This window comes from Saccoglossus kowalevskii, chromosome 9 (assembly GCF_978046115.1).
Source record: "Saccoglossus kowalevskii chromosome 9, keSacKowa6.1, whole genome shotgun sequence".
In the NCBI taxonomy this organism is placed as follows: domain Eukaryota; kingdom Metazoa; phylum Hemichordata; class Enteropneusta; family Harrimaniidae; genus Saccoglossus; species Saccoglossus kowalevskii.
The window spans coordinates 8,948,999-8,971,355 of NC_140649.1; the positions used below are offsets into that span (position 1 = coordinate 8,948,999).

Sequence of the window (22,357 nt, forward strand, 5' to 3'; positions counted from 1 at the left end):
TTTTTGTCGCTAGTGACCGCCGCCATCCAGCGTGGGCAGATCCCTGTTGGACAAATGTGAAAGTATGTTTATTCTGTGCTTTATACCCATTTGATGGTTGTAATTAAATAAAGTAAAAGTAAAGGTATATCTCAACACCATATTTTTCTCTGATCGACATTTCAACATTGAACAATAAAAGAAGAAATTCACGTTCAAAATCATCAAGTTCTTGTGGTAAACAGAAAATCAGCTATCAAGACTCTATAGTGTTATTCAAATTACCCACAATCCTATTCTACTTTACTGGTGACAACACTGCAACTATAATGCTTTAACATGGAGACACCTTCGAAATATAGATATATTTTGTATTTATCAAATTTGGCCTTGAATCTAGTTAGCTTCTCTACCCGTGCTCCAAAGTTCAAAGGCCTGCAAATAAGCACTAGTCATTTGCGACATACGAGAAGAAGGAAGTGAATGAAATGAACAACTTTGATCATAGCAAAGTTACACAGAAATAAAGAATTTTGGGCTCATATGGGAAACGAGTACATAGGGGAAAAAGCAGAATTGTATTTATTCTAACTACACTGAATTATTAAAATACCATTGTGCTTAGATTCAAAGGAATGTTAAGCAAATTTGTTCTGCCAGCTTCTTGATGTATCAATTTTTATTATTTAAACATTATAAATTCCACAACACTGCATGTTAATCACAGAGACGCAAATGTCATAACAGATGATTATATGGTGTGTGGTTTGTATCATGTTTTAGTCTGTATTACAGTTTTGTTTTATTTCGACTGAAATGCATTATTAGCTATTGTGTTGACGAGTGTGCTCATCTGTCTCTGTTGACTTGTATGTTACTAACATGAGGCCGATTACTGTGCATAATTTAGATATATATCAGTTTTTAAAGCTGGACACATTGTTTGCAATTAAGTGCAGTGAGCATTTCATTTTGGTCCTTGAAGAAATTGCATTGCTGTGAATTTTGCATAATTTTTTCCCCTGTGTGCCCTTAATTCTCTTATGAAAATTTATAGCAATGAAAATAAAAAAAGTTCATAGTTTTATCATCATACAATATGACAAGACTGAGTCCACTTCGTTAGGGGGGGGGGGGGGGGTCACCATATTTTGAACGTTACATGGAATCTGTATCATACTCGACATTTTACACTGTGTCTGTCATGATAAAATGTGACTGGTTACTCACACACCCTAAATGTAAACTGAGGTCCAATTTAGTTCAAAAGTTAAATATTTGTTTGGAAATTAATAGAGAAACAGCTGGTTTGGTTGATAAAATAATCTTCAGATAATAACTAGACTTGTAAATATTTAAACACTTGTTCCATATTGGATCATGTTCTAATTAAACTAAAAATAAGTCCAGACTGTATTTGTGTCTGTAAAAGCATTTATTTTGAAGGTGTTTTATGGCACTATTTTGATCGAAACCCAATGAGTAATTAATGTGTTTACAGTAATGATTGTAGTTGTGATAGTACTGTAAATAATAGTATTTTTTATCTGTTTTTCTTCTGAGGTGTTTAGAAGGTTGCCTTCCATGTAGTGGTTCTTAGATCAAAAGGATTTTATTAAGTATGGCTGATGCACCAGAGAAACAAGGAGAGCCCATAGTTCCTGGTTTTGATTTGAAGCAGTTAGAAAACATTATCGTGGAAATTCCTGGGAGAGCCTATGAAGGGGGAAAGAAAAATAAAAGGAAACGGTCTGTGAAAACAAAAGATGCAACTTTAGCCTTGAATGGACCGGAAGAACAAAATCACCAAGAAAAACCTGATAACAGAAGGAAACGATCTGGTAGCGGTCGGCCAAGACAAAGCCCTACTGGTAACCAGGAGCGTACTGCTGTTGTAAAACCTGGCGCAACAAGTGAAGAGAGTCAAGAGACTTCAACGTCTGTCAAGAGTCAAGAGACTTCAACATCTGTCAAAAGTCCTAGTTTGTCTAGCGAGCAACCAACTCACGTTAAAGATAATAGAAAGAAAGCTGCCAAGAAGAAGAAGTCACGTGAAACGTTGAGTAATGACTCCTCTGATGCCGCCTCGGCCAGGGGAAAGGATAATATTCAGTTGAAAAAGAAGGATTTTCCTGAAGTGACTTTCGGGAAGACTCCCAAAGAGATAATTGGTGAATTGAATGAGGAGGAGCCTGGGGAGGAACTTCTAAGTATATTCGCAAAAGACCACATGTATCCCCTGAAAGAGGTGAGCCTCCTGTCACGTACATTTTGCATTAGTGTCAGTGTGCACGGCGTGATGCAAGAATAAGAAAATCTATTGAGACTGGTTTAAAAAAATTAAGCTGTCCCCCAAATTTCCAGGTCAGCTTAAGCTACAAAGTCCAGTGGTCATGATGCAGGGGGGCAGTCAGATTTTGTGCACTCAAACAATGCATTTTAAAGAGAACTTGGTGCTTTGAAATCACAGATAATGATTAATGTTTTTATTATTGTCAGAAATCTTCCAAGTTTCCACTTGCCAAATACCACTGCCAAGCCTGTGACTATCATTGTGACACTGTTGTTGTTTGCCAAAGACATGTCAAGGATAAAAAACACAAGAGAATGGTTCTGGTGAGTTTACTGAAATATAAAATATAGCATTTCTTCTCTCTGCCTGATTTTTGTGTTGCTATGAGCCCTAATTCGTGTGTGTGCATTCTCAGTTGTATTTTGTCACCGTTTCCAGTTTATTTGAAAATGTAGTCTGATTCACTACATTCCTGTGCTTTCGCTAGAAAAAGTTGTGTAAGCTAAGATAAGATTATCATAATCTTGTGTTCACACCAGCGTTTTTTTTGTCTTTTTTTTTTTTTTACAAGAGGCCACTGGATAATGTGCACAATGGTGCTCACTCACAGATAGGTGTTGTTTTGGTTGACACATATTTCTGTTTTTTGTGTTTTTTTATTTGTGTTATTCTGGCCCATGTCATTCATAATAATATCCATACAAGAAAGCTTGTTTGAACCAAGCAACATATTTCGAGTGACAACTTGTCAAAATATGGCAACAACCTAAATTGCCTTCCCATGGCCAATAGTCACCCCAGAAGCCCCTTTTACAAGACTTTAACTTCACCATGTTCAAACCTCTATTTACCAGCTTAATGTGTTCCCATCTGTTTCACGCCAACCTAAGTATTACATAATAGTTGCGGCGATGCTGATATCCTCAAATAAACTCCATTTTTGTATAGGCATTAGAAGAAGAAGAAGCGCTTCGTAATTTGCCACCGTTAAGCAAAGTTCATATAAAGGTTTTGGATGCATTATTACTAAACATTATTGAACAACAAGGGTTAACAGCTCAGGAAATTGAAACACGATATAATATTGTGAAGAATTTGAATGCAGTTATCAGTGCTGATATTAAAGGTAAGAAATTGCAGGAATATTTTCTTAACTTTCAGAATAAAATACCCAAACAGGTGTGTTCTGCTGTGTATTTGAGATGTTATTTGAATAAAAAACAATAGTATCTACACAGCTCAGCTCTCGGTGGCGTTTTTGCGACACCGTGCTCCCCCCGCAAATGTAGCAGTCACATGGAAATGCAAAACAACAATCGAGATAAATGCATTAAAGCTTCAATATATACATCTCACACTCACCACGTATATACACAATTCGCCAAGCAAGGAAACTCGTTGCTATTTGCAACACGCACACCTGGTAGATGTCTGTCCTTCCAAAATTGAAAACAAGTATGACCTGTCACCTTTATGTCAGTTGTAACACGGCATTTCATGCACACTTCTATTTGCAGAGTTTGAGGTATGACAAAAACATAGAATAAAGGATGCTGACAACTGCTGTATTTGCTTCATTAGAAGTGCCAATATTATATACTGTATTATTAACCTGCTTTGACCATATTAACACTACTTAAATTTGACGTAAGCTCATCCGCAACTAAATAAAGCAAATACAGTATTTTGATAACTTATCTTGTTTACTTTCTGTTCTGAGAGCCACACTGTTAATTATTAACAAATAACACAAATCATATTTCATGTTTTGGAAATGTCACATGGGACAGTTGACATTTCTACACTGATTTCTGTAAAATTATTTCTTTGTATCTTGAAATTTTTCTTTGTGAAATAGGATGAAAAAAGGTGTGTGTCGTAATTGATATGAATTTAAAAAAAATTAATACCAGTAAGTTTCCAGTGTGATAAATAGTTGGTATACAGTTGTTTTGGCTTGGCACTGCTGATTATGTTGTTGATTGATTGATTTAAATGCTGTACTCTACCCATCCCTGAATTAAAATAAAACTGTAGAAAAAATTAAAAAAATGCATTTTAATAAAGGGAGATTAAACCGTGAATGCTGTTCCAGATCTCCTCTTCTGTCTACTTTACTTATTTGTCTAATTGTTGATGTTTTTACCCCCGCAGGATGCCAATTCCATCTGTTTGGCTCTTCATCAAATGGCTTTGCTTTAAGACATAGCGATGTTAATATTGATATAGAAATTGAGAAAGGAATTCAGACGTCGAAAGTACTACTGCAACTGCTTGACATACTCAAGAAAAGTTGTAAGTCTCAGTGCTATACACACTTCTTAAATATAAAAATTTATAAGAAGTCATGTGTCTTGTATCTTGCTTCACATAAATCATTTCTGAATTCTTACTTTGTGAAATTTCAATAATTGAAAATGGGAACAACCGATTCCCGGAAAAGACAAGACAGGGCGAATTCATAAAATCTTTGTATACATTTATTTCTCCACAGATAGCTATAGTAAAGTTGTTAGTCATTTCACTGTCAAAATCCCATCGATACACTTTGTGGATAAAAAAAGGTAAGATGCATTTCAGCATTTATTTTAGAATTATAGACAGTGACCACGACTTGCATTTTAAAAGTCTGTCCTGCGTCTCAAATCACAGTGTTCTCCTCATGATGCAAACTGCATGGCGGGTGCTGCCTTGAGAGACTGCCATGCTTGTCTGACACGACACGCCATGCCATGCTTGATTTCCGCACCCTCATTGTCTTTGTTACGTGCAGTTATTGTTACATGAGACTCGTCCTCCCTGTTTTTTAAAGCCATAACAATAACCAGTCGGAGGGATGATCAGTTTATTTGGATTGGCATGTACTTGTTGCAAGTTGTACGGTAGTCTATAATCCATGTCAACAATAAAACGTTATTGAAGACAAGATTATTCCAATGTCGAAAATACATCGTGAATGAAATCAAAAAAAAAAAAAATGAAAGTGTTTTTCCATTGTAACTGGTTTATTGGAATCGATGTCTGACTTGAAAACAAAAATCGTTTGAAGAAATGCTGACTCAGATGTTTATAATAACACTTTTAATGAAAGTAATAATGACTGAAACATCAATGAAATCAAAAAATTGTTGCAGGCTCCACTTAAGGCCCAGAAATATTGATGTCAAATAGTTCAATTTAAGCCATTACTTGTGTTTTCATTCTAAATTATAAAACTAAAAGTAATACAGTGAGCAGTTTATGAAAAATGAAAAAAAAAATGTACAAATATCATGAATAAATTATGTAAATTATATGCTATCTTTGACCAAAATCCTGGGGAGGACACTGAATCATGCATTCAAGCATGTGTCACGTTAGGTATTTATGATTTTCTGCTGTGGTCTCATCTGAGATGGCCACCCTGACATGCTCCCGTTAAATTCCACTCTCTATGATTTCAAAAGCATACATTAAGGTAGCGAGAGGGGAAAAACTAGAAAAAAAAACTTTTTTCTAAAAATCCCGGATTATGCAATCTTATATTGTGTACTTTCTTTATCTTTGGTCCGAATTTACAGTGCGCGATGCATTTGTTGAGTAATTTCAATTTATTCCCGGAAACTTAGTTGTAGGTGAACATGTTCTTCCTGCATTTACATATCATGTTGAGTGACGGACTGAAGACAAAGGATTTAATTTGCATACTGATTTGTTGACCATCCAGCTTTATTATATCCTGTGTAATCTATAAGAAGTGTCCGTTACGCGATCGAAGCACAGATAAACATTACGCTATCGAATTCAAGCTTTTCTCGGTGTTTTAATAACCTAATATAGCCTAATATGGCCGCCGACAAATGTCCGACACCGTTAAAAGATATCTAAATGAAAATGACCTGGGCTCATATTACAGTCAGCCCACAGAGTGGAATCAAAAATGTAACTCCGTGACTGACATTTTTCCTGCGTCAAAAAAGGGTGGACATTCTTTTGATGTGAATCGTAAGCCGGTGATCGCGGCTCGTGGCATTGGAAAGGGTAGTCACGCAATGCGTAAATTTAGTAGCTATATGGGATTACCGACTGCTCTATTATATCTGGAACCACATTCAGAGAAAACACTCGGAAAGTTTTAGACGTTGCTAAAAGACTATTAGAACAAGAATTTCAAGATGCCGCCGATGAAATAAGAAAACTCAAAACAGAATTGGCGGAGATAGACGAGAGTGGTGACACCGATAAAAAAACAGTGGATATAGCGGTTTCTGTCGACGGGTCAAGCTGGGTGGTCCGAAGTATTTAAACTATTTTCTTGACTTTCCGTAGACACCTGACTGCTATCCGTTTTAATGATTTAAATGCGCCCATGTTTATGTTTGCGTAATTATTACGAATGCGACGCATTATCAAGTCAGTAATATTGAAATATTCACAGACCCAATACCCCGGGTCAGTGCCCTAACAATAGTAAAAGATAAAATGAATTTTGCGTAGTTATCATGAAAGCTATACATTACGAAGTTGAAATATTCAGAGCTGGTACAATATTGTAACAAATTTGCGTAATTAGAAAAGCAGTGCACCAAGTAACCGATGTTGATATATTCAAAGTACAGAGTTGCATACAAGTTGCGTAATTACAGTACCGTCGGATATAAGTTTACTAGATCGACGCGCGGACCACGAAAGAAAAAGGTTGCCAAGGCAACGCGCCAGTTCAGTGCGTGAATTGGGGTCAAACTTCGGTCAACACACACTTGATATCAGCATCGCCGCACAGCAAGTTTCGCAAAGAAGTACTTGAAGTTTAATTGCACCCCAAAATGATGTCACTGTTCACTCAGTTAACGCATCGTGTGTTGTGTCATGTCATGTCCATGATGCACCCCGTTTCGACTTTGGCTTGCTTTTCCTTCTCAGTGCATGTTCTTGTTTACGTAAAATGCGACCTCTCACCAACGTATTAAAACACTTTGAATTTATACTTTGAATGATTATATTTGGTCAACGCGAAACATTATTTTTTCTAAACATTTTCTGAGACCATTTTTATCAGCGCAGGGTTATTTTTTCAGACAAGATGGGCTTCGTAATATCTGCCATAACATCGCCCGGGCGATCTTTTGGTCCAAATTTTTCTAAAAAAAAAATCGAATCCTCCATAAGATCGCCCGGGCGGGGTATCGGCCAAATCAGGTAGTGCTGACTTAGAGCTAACTGATTATAACAAATCCGATAACGGTACACTCTCCATAGGCTGAGAGTAATGCAAACATATCTGTACTTGAATGCATGTATATCCCGTAAGTAAATATATGCTGTCACGAAGGCCCGCCCTATGTTTAGAAAACCGATTGTACTGTTGACGCTGTTCAACATAACAAAGGGACTTGAATAAATTAATTGCGCGGTCGCCATCTTGCTCAAGTTAGCACCCACTTTCGAAGAAACTGCTAAGTTTTGTCACGTTTTAGAAAACAACCAACCAATTTTTCACGATCTAACATTCCACACATATCAGATACTTGTATATTTATCGAAGTATGATCGAAATGGTCGACATTTTGTCATTAATTAGCTGTTTATCTGTGGCCAAATTCGAAAAAAACGTTTTATTGAGTTTTACGGAAACCAATTTTTGACTATCATAACTATTGAAGATGTCATCTTTCAACACTTTTCTTTACGCTAACGATGTATAAATTACACAATCTACTCATCACAAAATGGGCTAAAATATGATGTCTCATGGACGTTTATGTGAGCCGTTGACGTTGAGTTACGGCCTTGGGAACAGGAAGACGTTCGTAAAATTTAGTCCATAAAGTTCAAACAGGCTTTATCTCCAGAACTATGGGGCACATAAAAAAATCGAGACGCATTCTCAAAGATCATTATCTTATAAAGCAACAGTGAAAAGATCAGAAACATAGAAAAAAGGAACACCGAGAAACGGCCAATCCCGCAAAAAAACTCTCCGTTTAGGAGGTTAACGGGAACGATCGTAACTTAATCCCCTGAGCAAATATCAAGACGAAACATATATGATCGTACTCTGCTATATCTCAGCTTTCTGAAAACATATACATTGCCATAACTGCATGCTTAGTAACTGGTGAGGAAAGTCCTAAACTCCATTAAACTATAAATTATGTTTCCCCTCTCGCTACCTTAATCTTGACAAATCTTGACACATGATTCAACGTGTTGTACATATATTTAGTTGTTTGCTCTGTTTATTTCAGCGGCTTGCGATGCATTATTACGTATGTTGAAACTGACGCCAGTCGTCAGACTTCACGGTTGTTGTCCTTGTATTGCGAGATCGATCCCCGTGTGAGGACTCTCGGCATAGTGCTACGTTACTGGGGAAAGCTATGTCACATTGACAAACAAGACATGGGTAGTCTACCATCGCACGCGTTTCCCCTTATGGTCATATATTACTTACAACAATGTCAACCACCAGTACTTCCCGTCCTACATTCCGTAAGTTTGTTTTCAGTTGTCACTTGTACAGTCATTACTGTAATTCTTAGCTCTGCTATCATCGATGATGACTAAGCGGAGCTCATGGTTTGACTGGACCTGTCGTTGTTTGTCCATCGTACATAGTACATAGTAACGCCTTCTTCTCCCAAACCGTAAGCAAGATCATCTTGCTATTCATAGCACAGCAATCTGGGTTGATCCTCTCTCACGATTTCTCATTTCGTGACATCACATACAAATCTACCGGTAATGTTTTTGTCATTTTTGGTCAAAAATAATTTTTTCAACAACTGCTTGTCAGATTGCATTGAAATTTGGCATGATTGTTCTTGACATAAACTAGAATCTGATTCATTAATTTCATGAGACCAAATGCAAGTGTCTATTTTTAGTAAATAATTTTGTCTTCTTCTCCAAAACCGCCTGCCAGATTGCTTTAAGATTCAAAAGAAGTTTGGTTTTGTAACTATGAATACTGCAATACATATGTGATAACAACTTTTTACAACTTTTTAATATTTTCAGCTCATTTCCAAAGGTGAAACTGAACGAAGTAAATTACTTGGTAATGACAGCATGTATAGTTACTTTGATGATCTCAGTCAGCTAGTAAGTGTGCATATCTTGTCACGTGTGTACATGTATTTGTATAGTTAATTTCTGTGTTCTTCCCAAAATGTTTTAGGGTAGGTGGGCTTCAAAACTAGCAAATTTTGTGGAGTGATAGAATTATTATAGTTAATTTTAGTCTTGTAGGTGTGGTCTCGCAGTTTTATTTCTTATTAAAGAAGAAACTTCAATGTTGATTGATAGCATCTGAATATGCCAGTGTTCTTGTCCGCTGAATTTCTAGTAGAAAACACAAATTTCTAGTTTTACTAGATGTTAGGTTGACCAACTGGTAATGACCTTGTTTCTGAAAAGCAGTGTTGCAGATATTATGCTTTTGTGAAACTTTTTTTTTCTAATATTTATTATTTATAATTTTCAATCAGAGTAATGTCTGGAAGTGTAAAAATGAGAGCAGTGTTGGTGTGCTGTGGGTTGGGCTATTTAGATTTTATGCATTGGAATTCAACATGAATGACATTGTGGTCTGTATAAAGCAATCCACACCCATGGCGAAGGAGTTGAAGAAATGGAGTACAAAGAAGATCACCATAGAAGGTAGGTGGTGATGCAGTTAATTCCCTCTTAGCATTAAAAATCTAGTGAACAAAGAAGATGTTCTTGGATTGGCTGGATGGTTAGGTGTTGGGGATTTGTAGCGAATAACAGACACTCATTGTGAATTTGATAAAGCCAGTAAATAGGGTCCATAGCGTTGGGAAAATCCTTTGAAATTTTTTGAGGTCTGGAAAGTCTTTGAGTTGTCTTTAAAATACAGGAAAAATTAAAAAAAAAACATTGAAAAGTCTTTAAATTTCATCATAGTTATTAATTTGTTTTAGAAAGGCCTGTTTTCTTCAGGGAACTACCATATCCTCAGAACTTTGATGAGCTTTGGTGATGTTAGCCTGAATTAAGGGTCAAAATGTCTTGGGGGGGGGGGGTGCAAGAAAGTTTGGGAAAAGGTCTGGAAAAGTTTTGAAAATCATTTGACTCTTGGTGCTATGGAACCTGGTAAACAAAGAAGGTGTTCCTAGATTGGTTGGGTGTTATAAATTTGTAGCAAATGACAGACACTCATTGTAAATTTGACTTAATTTTCACTGCAAATACAGTATTACATAATTGACTAACATCTAAACATATACCTTGAACTTTACATTAGTATTTTGTATTGTATTTGTGACATATTATTTATTACTGCATGTAAATAAATAATATTTGGTAATACAATGTAAAGTACAACCCAGTTAACTTGCGCTTAGTAGTTATTTTCTTCATCTCACAGATCCATTCATGCCGAAGCGAAACCTAGCACGTTGCGTGAACAGTCAGTTAGTCTTTGAATACATACAAGACCGACTGAGAGATGCCCTCAGGTTCTTCAGTTTACCACCTACCACAACTAGCAATAAACAATCATCAGCTAAGGCCAAACGTAGCCGGCCACAACCAGCTTCTAATGCTAGTCATAAAACGCATCAACCTATTGACACTACTTCCGCCGATGTAAATAACACATTATTACCAGATACATTTACCAAGCCCGGTGCTACAGACCAAGTCAACACAGCTGCCATCAATGATGATAGTGCTATACTACACTGCATAATGTCGTCACAAACCTGGGACAGTTCTGTAAACAATGTGATAACTGATAAGCCATGCACTACGTTAGAAAATACTTCGACGCCGCATGATGCGGTCGTCGTCACCACCAGCCTTGCCAACTCAGGGGATGACTCTCAGATACCAGAACTTAAACAGAATTTAGAGTCTCTGCGAATAGACTCGGTGCCATTAAACTGTCCTGTGACGACAGAAGAGAATAACGTTGATATTGTTCATGAGGAACATAGTATAAGCACTTCCAATGTGCAGTCAAGAGATCATAGTGATGGCAACTATGTTGATGTGGACGTCGTTGTTGATGCAGACCTTGTTGAGGAGGTGGAAGAGGAAGAGGTTGATTCACCGAAGGAAGTTATTCTCTCACTTCTAAATGAAGTTCTGGATGAAACTTTCGAAGAACTTGAAGGTGATCTTGGAGAAGAGGAGATGGAAGATGATAAGATGGAGGAGACGAGGCGAGTGTCCTCCAAGGAAGAGCTCGATGAGGATGATTGGGACGATGTCTCCGCCGATGACGAAAAGTCTGCGAGCGAACTAGAAGAGGAGAAAACAAGGGATGTGTTTGTATTGATAGAGGATGAGACGGGTGCCAAGTTGAGATTGGGTTTTAATCAGATTGCCTTGACTGGCGGTGGAAAGATACCCACTGTTGTGTGTAATGAGTGCAAAAGAGAAGGACATATGAAAGATGTAAGTATGTCTTCTACTCTGAGCTCATCTGCCGTAAACCTTGCCACACAGTGGGCCATTGTCAGGCATAGTGTGTTCATATTCATACGTTCTGTGATGTCAACAAAGCAATGATTGATCCTATGTCTGTAATGAAATGTTGGGTACCGTAGTTGTCCTGTCAATCGCATTCTAATATCTAAGGTTACAATACAGATGTGTTATGGATTCTGGAATTAATGCAAAACACTGTTAGTTGTAGTCTTACTTCAAATGGTATATTTAATAATCATTGTGCATTTTTCTCACCTTTGAATTCCATAAATATAGCATAAACAGTTGATTGAATATGCTCTCATTACAACATTTTGGTTATCTGATACGTTCAACTTGCTACATAGCTTATCAATCTTACATGACTGACAACACACAACACTAGTTGTTTGGCTGCACATGTTTTTTTTTTCATTTTTGAATGTCTTCTTACCAGGACTGTCCAGATGATAAGACTCCTGTTTTACAAGCTTTACCCAGGATGATGCCAGACTTTATACTAAGACTTAACAAACTGTGCTTAGAAATGCCTGGTGAGTGAGCAATATCAGTCCTGCTTACACCAAATCACGGATAATATAATAAACAATTTTCTTCAGAAAACCACTGTTTACTTTTGTTAACTGTGTTGTTCTCTATTCTCAGGTACACATGCACCAAGTGACAGAGAAGTACAGAACAGAAACAACGTTCTAAGAGACCTGGAACGATACATCAGGACACAATTTGATGGTCAGTAAATTTAAAATCGTTCAGTATTGTGTTCGCGATGTTTGATTATACAAAATTTAAACATTTTCATTACATTTGTAAAGCTACACTAACATTTTGTTTGTGAGGCCAGACTTTTATTATCCCTTGTTTTGCGAACCCGCCGAATGAACAGGAGCCGAAAATAAAATTATATTTCAGCATAATTTCTCGACACCGCCGACTTATAAGCGCAAAAAATTGCTAAAAAAATCTTATTTTTATCTACATTTTTTTACCGTTCGCCGCATAAAAAATCCAAGTTGCATTTTTGTGGGAGTATCATGATCAGAGTACCGAAGTCTCGCGCAGATGAGAAACAAGGTTATACATGGAATAAGTTTATTTTATTTCTTGTCTCCGATCAATGATCTCACTTACAATTCTTTGAGAATCACACAAATCTAATGGAAAAAAAGAATTAATTTTTTTTCCCACCCTTATCAAAAAAATTGCCTTTTAAAAACCTGAGAAACAAGGAATAAAAAAGTCTGGCCTGAATATAATTAACTTAAAGGGGAACCGCTCAATCCCTTGGATTGCACCAAAGAATCATGGGACACTATTGTTTATGTTGTTTACAATGTTAATCTATCTTTTGTTATCCATTGTTATTTTAATCCAGAGAGTAAATTTGTTGTGAGATTAGGCTTAACTGGAAGGTGCCCCTTTAAGGTCGTTCTGAAAAGGTGTTTGGTTCTCGTCTCAATTGAAGAAAGATGCAGATTAAAGGTTGATTTGGATCACTCCCACAATGAAGGAACTCATTGTTTGAATTGAGAAAAAACATCCTGTGAAACACAAAACAAATATTTCCCCCATCTACCGTATAGCACACTTCACCAGTAAGCGAAATTGAAAAAATAAATGTGTTCGGCACAGGTTTCAAACAATTCCACTCGATGATAGGAAACAAAATTGATTTGTGGTCTTAACTATGTTTCAATGACCATAGTAAAAGTACAAGCACCTGACTAAGTGTTTTTACTTCCTGTAATATCGCAACATGAAAGGAATGTATTACCAATATCTTTTTTGATTTATTCACTTACAACATTTTAGACATCTTGTTGTACTGAATTGTTTTTATCGTGTGTTTATTTCAGATGACGCACAGTTATGTTTGTTTGGTTCGTCTATTAACTGTTTTGGATTCAAGCAAAGCGATCTAGATATCTGTATGACGTTTCGTGGTGTAGACACTACAGAGGTATGTTGTGTGTGACAGAAAGAGTCAGTGATGAACATCTGACATTGCAAGTATTTAGTTCAGTTTTCTTGGCTCACATGTGCCTCTATTGAAGATAACTTTCTAACAGAGCAAATACATTACATCTTGTGTGGCACGTTTGCTGTAATGTTGGATAAGTGATTCGTACCACAATTAAAAAAGATACCGACAAGACTAAAATTAGACTGTCAGAGCGACCCCATTTTTCTTGTCTCTTTATTATGATTAGACATGAATGAAAAGTGCCAAGCTGACAGACTGCGAAATCCGTGGATTAAAAGTGCTAGGTTCAAATTGTGTGGGACGATATCGACGAACTTCAGGAATAAGTTGTAGGGATTTTGTTCGACGGCTACAGTGACGTCGACTTGGACTTTGAGGGTTTTGAGTTTGACGAAGATGGCAATGAACGTACAAATAAAGATCTGAAAAGTTTTTTTTCAAACAGCTATGAATTTTTATAATTTTTACTGTGTAAATTTGTAAATTATTATTGATCTTGTATGACGGTTGATGCGTAATTTTTCGAGACCGGAAATCATTTTACGCAGTTTAACCCCTGACATTTTTATTAATTTTGAGTTCACACGTGTTTGTCCTAATTCAAATGATTCCTCACTGTCGATTTTTATTATTTCTGGTTTTTTGTCACATTATAAGCAATACATTATTTTTGTTCTACTTCTAGTGTTGCATATTGTTCATTTATTTCCGTTGCATGTTTTCATTTGCCGTTCTATTCCCTGCCGCAGTTCGATCGAACTGCGTGTTGCCAATTTTCGCGAATTTTCGTTTTTTTTGCCGGGGATCTCCTGGCAAACGCCCACCCCTTCTTTTTGGCAATTTTCCATGTTCAAGACCCTGGGCTTATACCCGGATAAATACGGTAATGTTCTGCCAGGGCGTTAACAAGTGTTAACAGACCTGAGGCCTTCGCCAGTGGCATTTCTTGCAAATGCCTTCAACCAAATTAGGCTAAAATATAAGTGTTTTGTAACTTCTGTCATATATGTATTTGAACAGGATTTAGAAACTCCAGTACCGGAAATAATTGAGAGCTTGGCAGCAAAACTGAAAAGATATAATGCAGTGTACAATGTGATACCCATACCGACAGCCAAAGTACCAATCGTAAAGTTTGTACATCGGAGGACTCAACTAGAAGCCGATATAAGTCTTTATAACACACTCGCGCAGCACAATACGCGCATGTTAGCGGCATATGCTAATATTGATGTCAGGGTTCAACAACTGGGTTACACCATCAAAGTCTTTGCTAAGGTGAAGTACAATCAACAAAATAGATCATGTTTCTTATATATTGAGCTTTTGGAGTGGATGATGTGTTTGTTTTTTTATCCATCTTAGTTAGTTCGTCTAAATGTACTCATACAGTATTTTTTTTTTAATATTTCAGAGGTGTGATATCGGCGATGCAAGTAGGGGTAGTCTATCGTCCTATGCTTATATATTAATGATGTTATATTTTTTACAACAAAGGAAACCTCCAGTTATACCAGTCTTACAGGAGGTAGGTAGAAGTATGGGTGTTTTATTTGCTATGGTAACTATAGTCTAGAATTGCTGCTTGTGTTCTGCCTTCTTGCTCAGTCGGTGACCTCAACTGAGAATCTCTCAGTTCAGTTGCCGTTTTTAATCTGTGGTTGACATTCATACGTTTTTCTGAAACAATATATGATTAAATACGAGGAAAAAATAGGTGAAAAACGCTAATTGAAAAGGAAAATAACTGAATTTACATATTGTGTGGCTGTATAAATTTTGTTAGTGAAATGGCAGTTGGTTATCCAGGCTTGCTTTGGTATAGAAGTGTCATTTGTTGAAAAAAACAAAGCATTGTCCATGGATTAATTGTTAACTTCAGGCGGAAAATTGAAGAAATGTGCATAGAAATCTTTATAATGCTGCCCCGAAATTTTAGCAGCACATGCTTCAAAGTTCCATTCAGACTTTGTAATCATGTGACATGTTGTATATATTAGTTAATGGATGGATGGATGGATGTAAAGTGGGAATGGAACTTCAGTGAGTTGATTAATATTAAATGTGACATATTTTTCTTGTTGACAGTTGTACAAAGGCGAGACCAAACCAGAGACGTTGGTTGATGGTTGTAATGCATGGTTTTATGACGATATAAAGAATTTAGTAAGTTGACTTTTTTTTGTTTATTCAAACACCGGGAGTGCACCACGTGCTGAAAGTAATCCTCCAGTAACACATTTCTATCTTTTTTGAACTATGGTGAAGCTTTAATCAAAGGCTTCAGTCCACAAATCTTTTTTTTTCACTATTTAGAATAAAGTGTGGCCGGAATATGGTACAAACACCGAGTCTGTTGGCGAACTCTGGATTGGACTGCTCAGGTTTTATACAGAGGAATTTAAATTCAAGGAGCATGTGATCAGCATTAGACAGAAACAACTGTTGACGCGGTTTGAAAAGATGTGGACGTCAAAGTGTCTGGCTATTGAGGATCCATTTGATCTGAGTCATAATCTAGGTGCAGGGGTATCTAGGAAAAGTAAGTATTCAATTGGAAATTGAAATTAAAAATTAAAAAAAAATTAAAAACCCACTCGTCCAGGTTTGTCTGCTGTGCCAGTCGATATGTTACAATAGTTTGTTAATCTATTCCCACTTTGAAAATTTGTTAAGTATCATTTCTTAACCAATATATACTGTATTTGTTCTGTTAGTAAGGCATGCTACATAAATGACTGAGATATATCTATGGACAAAATAAGTTATAAACATGTATTTTAATGAGTCAGTTTACAATACCGTGAAAACTCGATTAATTCGCGGTCTCTATTAATTCGCGCACCCATTTTATTTTCGAACGCTAATTTTTAAATGTATCCTTTTAATTCGCGGCGTTCAAAAACATGTTTAAAATTGTATCCTATTAATTCGCGGACCAGAATAAAGTGGATAACTCTGAATATATTGCATGTAGACATTAAAAATATACATTTTGTTTGAGTTTTTATGTTACCAGTACTTGGTGTAGCCGCAATCGCAGATGATCTCTGTCATCACAGCCTCTCAGTTAGCAAGCAGTTTAGGTGCGGTAAAGATTTGACCTGAAAAAAATCATTCCCCCACGGCACTACAGATGTTGGGCAAGATTATTACTTAGTCGATAATAATCCATCAGTCAACACATTGATTACGAATTTCCGTGATGGAAAACTTCGTACAGGGCTTTTTCGTCGCTGGTCCACAGGGTTGCATCGACCATGTGTCCGCCATTATTCTATTATGTCATTTAAGTGAACCGCCGAATGGTGTGTAAATTGACGTTTTTGATTGGTCGGGCGATTGACCTCGTGTTACTTTTTCATATACCGGATTCGGGAAAAAACACAGAGTTAAGCGGTCATGTACGTTCTATAAATCTAACCTTGCACACATAATCTTGTACTGACGTATTTTTTGTCCAAGAAAGACGTTCCCTTTCATTTAACCCCCAGTTAACTCTTCGCGTCCATGGTATTTGTGAGAGTTGAAAGATTTTTTGAACAAATGACAAGTAACTATATTGATTTGCGTCAAGCTGGGTGGCCCGAATTTAAAATATTAGTGCATGAACTCTGGAGGTCATTTCCCAATGCCGCACGTAATTCAAACGCGTGCTTAAAAAAAAACTAATTATCATGAAAGCAATACATTATGAAGTTGAAATATTCAGAGCCGGTACAATATTGTAAACAAATTTGTGTAATTAGAAAATTGTGCACTAAGTAAACGACGTTGATATATTCAAAGCCAGTACAGAGTTGCATACAAGTTGCGTAATTACAGTACCTTCGGATATACCGGTAATACAAATTTTACTAGATTGACGCGCGGGGCACGAAAGAAAAAGGTTGCTATGGTAATGCGCCGGTTCAGCGCGTGACTTGAGGTCAAACTTCGGTCAACACACTTGATGTCAGCATGGAAGGTAAAAAGATGTCAGCATCGCCGCGCAGCAAGTTTCGCAAAGAAGTACTTGAAGTTCAATTGCGTCCCAAAATTATGTCGCTGATCACTCAGTTGTCGCAGCGTGTGTTGTGTCATGTCCATGATCCACCCCGTTTCGACTTTGGCTTGCTTTTCCTTTTTAGTGCATGTTCTTGTTCAAGTAAAATGCGACCTCTCACCAATGCATTAAAACACTTAGAATTTATACTTTGCGTGATTATATTTGCTCAACGAGAAACATTTGGCACATTTTTTCTAAACATTTTTATCAACACAGGGTTATTTTTCCAGACAAGACGGGCTTCGTAATATCTGCCATAACATCGCCCGGGCGATGCCTAGAAAAATAAAAAAAGGCAGTGCAGCCAGACGGCTACTTTGTAGCCACGTGTTCATTGTTTGTTTGTGTACAGAATGAGCTTTGCCATTTCACTGTTTCATTTCAAGTGTAACATGGTGCGTGGTCCTTGATGCAGTGCGTGTTCTCTGCCCGACTACACGCCATGAATGTCCTAGCCAGGAGTCTCAGAGGCACTAAAAAAACGTCCTGTAATCGTGTTCATTGGAAAACAAAACAAATCACTAATAAATTTATGAAAACAGCTTCTTTTTGAATTGATCTAAACGTACTCTTTTAATTCGTGCACCAAAAACCAATAATTTCTGTTTTTATGCTATTAATTCGTGCACTTGAAAAAATAATTATTTTTACTACCGCGAATTGAGTTTTTACGGTACACGCAACTGTTACCGGTAACATGCACTTCTATTGGAAGTGCAATAAAGCTAATAAGGTATATCATATAAAAAAATAACACAATAAGATTCTTCATAGATGAGGTTAGATTTTTAAACAATAGACACTCACAGAATTAGTTGGCGATCTTGTTTGTCTTTGAACGTCAGTTACATTGTATGTATGTTTTTCTAAGGGATAAGAACCTCCAGTACTCTAAAAATGAAAGGTGTGGTAAGTGAGGCCAGGAGATCAGGTTTTAGCGAAAATAACATCATTTTTATGCATTTTAGGTTTTTAACATGTATTTGGGAGTGTTTCATAAATTTGCAATATGTCAATGCAACTTATCTGCAGGACAAGTGTTTTGAACTATACTCTAGTTGTATTGGTGATTCTTTCTTTGTATTCAACTTTCATTGTACAAAATTGAAAAACTATATGGATGACAACATTTTTTAGTATACCTCCGGTAATAGCGTTTCTTGTTTAACTGTAGCATATATCCTTTGTTTGTGATTACAGTGAACACTTACATCATGAGTGCATTTCAGAGAGGAAGAACTAGATTTGGTACTCCGGTTAAAGAGTTCCATAGTGACTGGGTAAGTCAACAAATCACCAGACATGATTAGTTTTGTATCAAGGTGTATTTCTACAATCCCCCCAAAAAGTGAACCTAGGATTTCTAAATATGACACTGTTGCTGATAAATGTAACACTGAATGAAAAATATACGACTGTGAGTCTAATCATATGCAGTTACATTTTCTGTTGAATCACCTTGTTTGTGATTTTTGCTCTTATCTCAATCAATTATTTTTTTTTTTTATCATTTGAATGAAAATTTGATCACAAGCTTGCCAATATGAACTGATTTCATATGTTCTGTAATTTAAAATTCTGAAATTGAAAAATCTTTGGTTGATGTTATGTACATTACCTGTACATTACAATATAATTGAGTTTATATGACATCACAAATAAATCAAAATTACTGTAGAGTCATTCACTATTCACTACATTTGTTAATCTGTGGTCTTCTCTGCATTAAAGAAATGCACGTCCCTGTGTGAGAGATGCATCACTCAAGTGTTTCCTTGATATGTATACGCAGGATTATTTCTTTGATATTCGCTACCTGACCAATGGTACTGGACCACCTAATGACCGGGGATGTAGAATATGTGGTAAGATTGGACATTATATGAAAGATTGTCCCAGGAGGCGGAAGAAGAGTGGTGAGAGAAAAGAAAATGAAAGTAACAGGGATGACGTTGATGGAGGTGAGAAATAGTAATATAAGTACCATATTATTTCCTCCGTGATAAGTACAACTAAAGGCACAAAAATCAAAACACATTTTCAGCCTTTGATTAATGAACACGTCCATTGACGAAAACACTCAAGTAACTCTAAAAATGCTGCCACAAGAAAGACAATAGATTAAATTATAATACCTTGCTTTGCCCATTATTGAAATGTAGCACTTATTGGTCGATCATTACCATACGCAGCCCTGTTATCAGTTACTAACTTGGCACAAACTTACAAACAATATTATGTATGTAACCAGAGATGTTAGAGTCACTCGACCATATCAAATATTTCTATGCATAGAAACAATAGTGTTTTTGCACGTCATTTGCTTGTGAACTTTCTACACGTAACTGAAATGTTTCAATAGTCTGACTGAAATAAAGGACTTCACTCTGCCCCCAAAAAATAAAGCACTTACTGAGTTGTTTATAGAAGGACACACTTGTTTGGTTCATAAGTTGGCAAGAACTGATTTTTCACATTGAAAGATAAAATATTTCCATTGTTCCTTGCTGTTTAATAAATGTGTGTAAGAGTCACAAATCTATAAAGACTCGTTCCCAATTTACTTCTCATCAATTATCATAGATACAAGAGATGACAGTAAATCTGAACAAAAGAAAGTGATGGAAAAACAGCGAAACCGCTCAGGACACATGAAGCATTCCCAACAACAGCAACAGCAGTATCATCATCATCAGCGTGTGCAACAACCAAACAAAGGCCAGGGGAGACAACAAAGTGATAATCAGTACACGGGCGTGTCACTGTTCCAGAATTTACCATACAGACCTACCCGTCATCAGTCTGGCGGTAACGAAGGTTACCAATATATGTACACTCAGAGTGCTCCGCAAAGTATACCGCAGCCGCTTTACTACGCAAATAGTACTCGTAACGACAGGTGATTTATTTTCTCTCAGTGATTTTGTGATATTGAAAATATCATTCATTGGTGTGTCCGGGTATTCATTCTAAGGATAGAATGGCAGTTACTGAGTCATGACTTGTGTATACGAGCTACTTCTGGAAATTTTGCACAGATTTAGGATTTCTCAGCATTCATGAAAACAAAATTTTGCTAAAGTCACTGACACTCTTCGTCGTAGGACCCCAGAGACATTTTCACTCCTACAAAATTCACTGTCTCGTAGAGTTTACAGAAATTTCATTCTTGTGAAATTAAAACAGTTTACAGTATCAAATATAGGTTATTGCATCACAGATTATTTCTTCTATGTGTCGAAACGATGTTCGATGGTGATCAGTCTCTGGTGAGATTCTCACAACGCAAATATAGACTCTGAGAAATAATATTAACAATGATCAGTGTTGAAGACACAAGAAAATTCTAATAATGCGTCTCATTTTACATAGGTATGACGATAGCAGTGTAAGTCCTCCTGCCATGTCTATTTCACCACATTCTCCAGGGAGAGGTCAACAACAGCCGCAGTATATACTACATGCCCAACCCACTACACCACCTTTCAGTACAGGCAGTGAGTATTCTGAATGAATTAACGCATCACCCGCTGAGAGCCTCCATGGATAGCCGTAATGAATTGGAAAAAAACAGCATCAGCTGGCAATGTATTGAACAAGCCAATGTACAGGCACATGTAGAATGATGTCTGAAAAGTTAATCAGCTGTGAAAAATCAAATGCTTTTTTACCTTGCCCGTACCATCAAAGATGGAAGGGAAAAGTATATTAAGGGAAAAATTTTGTCCGGCGTTGTCGTCGTTGTTGTCGTCGTCGTCGTTAATGATTGTTATTGTGTGCATAATAACTTTACTAATTCTATTCCAAACTTTATCAAACTTGGTCACCTTATTCATCAGTATAAAGTCTTCCCTGACTTTGAACAACAGATGTCCTGTATGAAAATATCATACAAAAATTGAGAAAATCTGATAAAATATTTTGACTGTTTCTACTTGACTGATCACTGGTGATACACATCAAAGGTCACTGATCTCAGTGGAAATATGCATTGTTGTATGTGTTCAATGAAGCAAATGATTTATCTTGTAATAATATCCTTGGTAATGTATCTCAGAATCAGAAAATCAATATAAGCACTCCTATGAACTGGGTGCCTAACTTTGATCAAGATCTGAAGCTAATAGAAAATCTGTTTAGTTCAAAGTTATCAAATCAAAAATAATACATAACAAATACATTAAAAGCAAAACATTTCATCCACATTTTAAAAAGAAATTATTCTAAAATATATGTATTCTGTATTTGACAAACAGTTCATTCGACAAATGAAAACTCACTGGAATATGTTTCAGCTATTAGAACAGAATGATAGAGTTTTTATAATACTAGTTTAAAAACGCACTTCAAAGATTGCAGTGTTTGAAGATGTAGATTCTCAGGAGGCAACAGTACTGTTGACTTCTCCCTCCACTGGACACCAACTAACTATTTAAGTTGATTTGCATACAAAGCAGAGCTTGCAACATGATAGCTATTCATAAAGGGTGTTTTTTTTTACTTTTCATATAATACAGTAGTCACACAATCAGGCAGTTCATATTTGTCTCAGTGAATCATTAATTTTTGACAGACACCTGTACAAAATACTTGGACTAAAGCCAGCTAAAATTTT

The 22,357-nt window shown here is 36.5% G+C and overlaps 1 protein-coding gene across 2 annotated transcripts in view; it reads left to right on the forward strand.

Moving 5' to 3' along the window:
* LOC100370386 (terminal uridylyltransferase 4-like) overlaps window positions 1–22,357 on the forward strand; it is a 35,068-nt gene that overhangs the window by 8,773 nt on the left and 3,938 nt on the right. The window contains exons 2-21 of one of the 2 annotated variants that reach the window (XM_006824267.3): window positions 1,543–2,227; window positions 2,479–2,595; window positions 3,221–3,398; window positions 4,427–4,567; window positions 4,767–4,836; window positions 8,500–8,743; window positions 9,272–9,355; window positions 9,742–9,913; window positions 10,644–11,677; window positions 12,147–12,243; window positions 12,356–12,442; window positions 13,567–13,670; window positions 14,715–14,972; window positions 15,109–15,222; window positions 15,783–15,860; window positions 16,011–16,236; window positions 18,943–19,022; window positions 19,535–19,703; window positions 20,326–20,641; window positions 21,115–21,239. In XM_006824267.3, the coding sequence (XP_006824330.1) occupies window positions 1,601–2,227; window positions 2,479–2,595; window positions 3,221–3,398; window positions 4,427–4,567; window positions 4,767–4,836; window positions 8,500–8,743; window positions 9,272–9,355; window positions 9,742–9,913; window positions 10,644–11,677; window positions 12,147–12,243; window positions 12,356–12,442; window positions 13,567–13,670; window positions 14,715–14,972; window positions 15,109–15,222; window positions 15,783–15,860; window positions 16,011–16,236; window positions 18,943–19,022; window positions 19,535–19,703; window positions 20,326–20,641; window positions 21,115–21,239 (4,321 nt within the window). In that variant the 5' untranslated portion in view covers window positions 1,543–1,600. The remainder of the gene's footprint in view (window positions 1–1,542; window positions 2,228–2,478; window positions 2,596–3,220; window positions 3,399–4,426; window positions 4,568–4,766; window positions 4,837–8,499; window positions 8,744–9,271; window positions 9,356–9,741; window positions 9,914–10,643; window positions 11,678–12,146; window positions 12,244–12,355; window positions 12,443–13,566; window positions 13,671–14,714; window positions 14,973–15,108; window positions 15,223–15,782; window positions 15,861–16,010; window positions 16,237–18,942; window positions 19,023–19,534; window positions 19,704–20,325; window positions 20,642–21,114; window positions 21,240–22,357) is intronic. The other variant, XM_085503135.1, reaches the window with a different exon arrangement.